Source organism: Phaethon lepturus, unplaced genomic scaffold (assembly GCF_000687285.1).
Source record: "Phaethon lepturus isolate BGI_N335 unplaced genomic scaffold, ASM68728v1 scaffold47075, whole genome shotgun sequence".
In the NCBI taxonomy this organism is placed as follows: Eukaryota; Metazoa; Chordata; class Aves; order Phaethontiformes; family Phaethontidae; genus Phaethon; species Phaethon lepturus.
This window is the reverse complement of record NW_010540682.1, coordinates 18,353-24,243: the sequence shown is the minus strand read 5'-3', so window position 1 is coordinate 24,243 and position 5,891 is coordinate 18,353. Positions and strand designations below refer to the sequence as shown.

The 5,891-nt window shown below is 47.5% G+C and overlaps 1 protein-coding gene across 1 annotated transcript in view; it reads left to right on the top strand.

Moving 5' to 3' along the window:
* Nucleotides 1–686: 686 nt before the first annotated feature.
* ANKDD1A (ankyrin repeat and death domain containing 1A) overlaps nucleotides 687–5,891 on the top strand; it is a 10,751-nt gene continuing 5,546 nt past the window's right edge. Inside the window, exons 1-7 of the mRNA XM_010287511.1 lie at nucleotides 687–785; nucleotides 1,465–1,563; nucleotides 2,177–2,275; nucleotides 2,743–2,847; nucleotides 3,707–3,805; nucleotides 4,230–4,328; nucleotides 5,482–5,580. Of these exons, the coding sequence (XP_010285813.1) occupies nucleotides 738–785; nucleotides 1,465–1,563; nucleotides 2,177–2,275; nucleotides 2,743–2,847; nucleotides 3,707–3,805; nucleotides 4,230–4,328; nucleotides 5,482–5,580 (648 nt within the window). The 5' untranslated portion in view covers nucleotides 687–737. The remainder of the gene's footprint in view (nucleotides 786–1,464; nucleotides 1,564–2,176; nucleotides 2,276–2,742; nucleotides 2,848–3,706; nucleotides 3,806–4,229; nucleotides 4,329–5,481; nucleotides 5,581–5,891) is intronic.

Below are 5,891 nucleotides of genomic sequence, written 5' to 3'. Positions count from 1 at the left end.
CCTTGCTCTCGGTCCTTGGCAGGAAGGTTTGTTCGATCAAGGAGAAGATTGCTGGGGCAAGGTCCAGCATGGAGGGTAAACACCCTTAAATTGTACCTAACTGTGCAGGACAAATACTGCCAGCTGTGGTAAGTTATGTGCAGAACTGCCACGGACTGTTAAGAGTTGCAAGATAATCACAGGCCAAGCTAGCAGTTTTGTGCTGCTTGGCTGATTCGGGTTGCCCGGAGGGGACGGCAGGAGCGTGTGTAAAGGCCTCCTCGTAGAGCAGCGGGATGTAGGTGGAGGGATAGAGGAGAGGGTCTGGGTCATCTGCCCGAGCCTTCACACCAGCTCTGGGCCTCGGAGGGTGCCAGACCTAGTGGACCAGAAAGGTTTTACAGCTGCAACAAGTCCGTGCAAACAGATGAAGACACTGAATTAGAAGAGAAGCTGGTAGGACTGGAAGAGCACTGATGTGGCACGGGGGTACTCAGGGAAGGGGAGACAGTGGGAGAGGACGAATCCAGCAAACATGCCAATGTCTGTAGGGCTGGGCGTCTTGCTGGAAGAATCTTTCTGCAGTCATCCTTTCTTGAAGCCACCGGGGCCGGTGAGATGAAGGGGAGGTTTGTTGGGGCATGCTGCTCCATGCCCCTTGCCAGCACTGTTATAATGCCCGCTCTTCTGGCTCTGCTGCAGTGCTTCATTCAGAGAAGGCGTTCCACGATGCAGCAAAGCGTAATGACACAGCCAAGATGGAGGAGCTCATCAGGAGAGGGGTTGACATCAAAGCCAAAACTAATGTAAGTCCTGGGTTTTTCCACCTCTAAGCTGCAGGCAGTGCTGAGGGTGCATTTCAGAACTGCAGCTCCTTAACACTACTCTTCTCATTAGCTGTTCAATTGGTCAAAGCTTTAAAATACTCTGACCCATGCTAAATGGTGCCTGTGGCAACTGAGCAGTTTCACAACACACTGGAACCCACAGCACTGTTATCCTGGCCAGACTGGAAAGTTGCAAGCACTGAGGGAGGGTGAATAATAATAATCATCATCATCATCATCATCATCATCATCATCATCATCATCCAAGGGGAATAATAATTCCCCTTGGAACCCGTGTGCCAGATACACATGGCTGCAATGAAGGGCTTTGATTTGGTGTCTCTCTACGCCAGCGCTGTGGGTCTAACTCAGTTCCTGGTGCAGGTATCCTCGTGTTGACCAGTAGGTTCCTGGAAAGATGGGATTGCACCCACCCCTAGTGTTTCAATCTGTCCATCCATGGTCAGTGATATTTCTCTTTCCTGTGCTGCCGTTATAGTCCATAACTGCAGTTTCCAAGTAGAAAGTGACTGGCAAAGGTCCGTATCTGCCTGACAAGAGACCAAAGGGACAGAGGGTTCTGTCCAAAGAAAACCCTGCACGGTGTGGGAAATTCTAGCATACATGAGCCTTTCCCCTCTCCTTCCTTCCCCTCCAGACAGACCGGACAGCCCTGCACTGGGCCGCGGGAGCAGGAAACATCGATGCTGTGCGACTGCTCCTGGATCACAGTGTCCCGCTGGATGACGAAGACAGTGTACAAAGGCGACTCTCCCTTGCATGTCCTCCAAATGTGTTCTGTGTTGGGGGAGCGCCGGGGACTGGGTGCTGGGCTGGCAGTTACAGGCTTCACCTTAGCCCTGGGTGGGTGGCACAAGGCATCGCAGTGCTTGGGAAGCTGTGGCCTCCCTGCTGAGGCAGGTGCAATGCCTTTCTGGAGCAAGCCTTATTTTAGGATGTGTCTGTGCTCTGTCTTTGGCGGTTTCTTTGCATGCACAGTGACTGGGAAGTAGACAGGTAGAATTTGTGAGGTTTTCTGTATAGCATGGGGATGCTTGGCTGCTTCTGGTCATGTTGTTGGGGCTTGTGGGAAGACAGTGACAGCCAGTGAGTTCTCTCCTCCCCCGTAACAACCGGGCTAATATGCACCATTGACTAGGAAGTGGCAGTCAAGAGGCAAGTATCTGCTCAGCTGCTGAGACCATCTGTGGCAGGAATAATAGTAATTGGAGAAAGTGGTTCTAAAAAAACCCAAAGAGAAATAAAAATATTTGTGAAACTTCATGAAGGTAGAGGGACAGCTTCCCTCTTTGATGGGGATGGTGGTGGCTACAGTTTAGCTATAACTCTCTCTTTTCTCTTTCACCCAGTTTGGAATGAATGCACTTCTCCTGTCTGCCTGGTTTGGCCACCTCCGTGTCCTGCAGATCCTCGTCAATGCTGGGGCCAAGATTAACTGTGTCAATAGGGTGAGAGAGTCTCCCTGCGTGGGTCCATCATGCAGCTGCAGGCAGTGATGGGGGGGAGAGAGGGAGAGGCTTACCTGTGAGCTAAGGTAGTGTATGTGACTCCCATCTATGGAGACTCCCATCTGCACTTCTGCCTTATTCCTAAAACAGGTGTAATGATTGTAGCTGTAGAGATGTACACGGCTTTCTTAGCTTGCATATGTGCAAGTGCTGAGGTGGAAGGTGTAACAGAAATGGGAAATGGGTTTAGTGAACCAGCAGTCTGTGTATTTTAAAAAAGCCCTTGGTTGGGAAAAGGAGCATGAATACTTCACAGTCATAACTTGCTGTCTGCAGCAGAAGCTGGTTTAGCTCTAGGGGTGCAGGGAGGCATCAAATGGCTCTTTGCTAACAGGAACAAGTTGTTAGAAGAGACTGTCCCACAGTCTTGGACTTGTTAAATGAGTGGTCCTTTATCTCCTCTCCAGAATGGCAGGAACCTCCTCCACTGTGCGGCTCAGAGGGGGCACATCCGGGTGATGGAATTCATCATGGAGGACCTGGAGGACATGTGTGTGGATAAGTCAGACAAGGTAGGAAGGCTCTTCACTGCTTCATTTCACGAGGTCTGATCTTGCTCTGCTGAGCTTAGCTGGAATGTTTCCCTTGGTCTTGGGAAGAGGCTCAGAGTCAGATGCTACTCCCAGAGAACCAAGGGTATCCCATGCAGCCTCTGGCTCTTCTGTGGAGCGGGGCTTAGGGATAGTGAGGATTCTGGCTCTGATCAAGCTTCAGCAGCCAAGGCTTCCCAATGTAGCCTTTTGCAGAAAGAATTTAGGAATTTCAGTGTCCCTTCTCTTGTGCAGCTGATGCTCCAGGGTGTATTGTAGGTAGGCAATAACCAAGGGTAACCCTCTCTCAGCATGTTCCAGCAATAGCTGATCTGTTCCTGAAGACGGCACAGGAGCACACAGGAGCTGGCACACACTTTTTTCCACTCCCTGGCCTTCATGGTGATCCCCACTCTGATGCTTGGGAGTTAAATGAGGCAACAAGAGATCTGCCTTTCCCCAAAAGGGGTTCAGACTCACTTGATAAGTCTCAGATATTAATCCCATTTTTTCATCCTTAGTTGCTTTTAGTAAACTATTTATTATCCTCTATTTATACGAAATAAACAATGAAAAGATCTATTTTTCAGTGTTCGATGAGACCAAAGTGCTTGGAGTTGTTAGCCCCAGCAGGTAGTTCTGTTCACCTTGTTTTGTTAGGGTCATCCCAAATGTAAAGCAGAATAAAAGTTAACAGCAGAATAAAAGATAACTATTTTTGAAGTGGAGCACTTTTTCCCCCTGTGGACTGGGTTATTGTTATATTGCTTGAAGCAGATGATCTAGTGTTGTGCTTTCTGAACCTTTCTTGGACTGTATTTCTTTCTGTTTCCTTTCAAAGATGAACAGGACAGCGTTTCACTTGGCTGCAGAGTATGGGCAGCTGGAAGTGGTGGAGTTCCTAATTCAACTGGGTTGTTCTCACAGTGCCAAAGACAAGGTAGGGGCATAAAACCACATGCAACGGAGGTAAAGTCCAAGGATTAGAGGATGTGAAAGTCAGAGAACAGGATACCAAATGAGGGTCAGGCAGGCAAGTTGTCAGTAGTTGTTTACTATGTATGGTTGTGGTATGTCAGGGCTTTTGTTCCCTTGACTTGCAAGCCATTTGCACCTCAGTCCATGTTGGATTTCTCCCCAGGACTCTTCTGACAATATACGCAGTGAGCCTAGTGGACAGTGCTCCAGTTTAAGGTAGCTGGGTTTCTTCCCTCCCTGATGCACCTATTAGAAGACTGTTTCAGACTCATACTACTGGTTACAACCTCCTTTTCGGTTATGCCGGATATGCTCTGTGAAAGGTTGTGGTGTATGAACGCTCAGTCCTGTGATACATGTATGTATGAAGTGATGTTTACTTTCAGGAAGAAAATACAGCATTGCATTTAGCTGCTAAAAATGGACACCTCACTGTACTGCAGAAGATTATAGATGTTGGAGTGGACCTTGGTGAAAAGAACTTAGTAAGTACATTTAAATGAAATAAAAGCCACATCAGTTTCACCTTTTCCCTCCCTTGAAGTAGTCTCCTGCCGCAGTCACTAGGCTGAATAGTCAGTATTGACAGGAGAGGTTTAGAAGATAGCTGATTTTATCTAAAGTATACGTGTGTAAATGCAGGTCATGCTTGCAGAGTGTCAGAGAAAGGCAACATCCTTCTTGGACCAATATCCAATTCTGAAGTGTTGCCTTTTCTTCCTGCTGTATCTGCTGGCCTACCTTATCGCTCCATTTAATCTCCATTTTTCTCCCTGACCCTTGTACATTCAAGTGCCTAAATGGTTATTGAGTGTGTTTTAAACTAAACTTCACTATGCTTTATAGTATTGACTTAGTCACTGAACATATGGACCTTCTGTTTGAGATCTCTCATTCACAGACCTGCTTTGGAAAATTATGTGCCTGGAACATAGTTAATGATTTAGATAGCAAATATTGGCTTAGTAACGCTGTTATTTATTCCAGGGCACACTCCCAATTAAGTTTATCAGCAATTTTTTTAGTCTTATTTGGTTACTGTCTTTGAAAAATGTATTTGATTGTGATTAAGATCTGAAAGAAAGCGGAAACCAACTTCTGTGGTAACTCTGGTAGCATTTATCTTCCTCCAGATGAGCTGCCCTTTGTGCGAAGAGCAATAATAAAACCAGATTAAATCACTTGGAAATTCTGCTTGTTTCTGTTTTCTTGTGAAGAAAAGAGCTGCAGCCCTCAGAAGGGAGAAGCAGTGACTGATGGCCATGGGCTTCCAGTTCTGCCTGTGTCTGTCTCTGGGCTACTCTAGGAAAATAGTTTGTCTTCATCATCCACGTAAAATCCTTTTTTGTTTGCTAATGGGCTGAAGGGGAAAAAAGATGGTGAACGTGATGTCTGTCTTGGTGGCCCATGGGCTGACTGTTTCCAGTGGCATAAGGACAGAGCAGTACTCTGATATGTTGGTGGCAGATAATTGTGTCCTTTATTTTCCTAACAATCGATTAGAGACCCCTGGCCCTCAGAATTGGTATTTTAACATGTCATGGATTCAGAAGACAGGGTAGAGGCTTGCTCAGTCCGCTGCTCTGTCTTGGCCTTGTCTACAGAAATGCTGCTTGTCTCCTTTTTTGCCTTGTCTAGGAGGGACTCACGGCGCTGCACCTGGCTGCTGAGGGGGGTCACAGCAACTGTGTGAAGCTGCTCTTGGAAGCGGGTGCCAATGTCAATGCCCAAACCCAGGTGAGCTCCATTTCCAGACACTACTTCGTGGATTTTCACCCAGATCTGTGGCCTCCCAGGGAGGGCACCCATTATTGGGTGAGGCCATGTGGAGGCTGTCACTTCAGAAATAGAGCAGGGAGTCCAGAGGAAAGTACACATGGCTTTGCACACAGAGGTGGGAGAAGCTGCCCTGGGACTGGTTTGGCTGTGGAGACAATCTGTATGATTTTGTCAGTATGGGGGGCATGGGGCTCTTGCAAGAGGGAAGCAGGGAGATCTCTGTGGACAGTCTGTAGCTACTGAAGCCTCTGAGGAGAAGCCCTGACTAA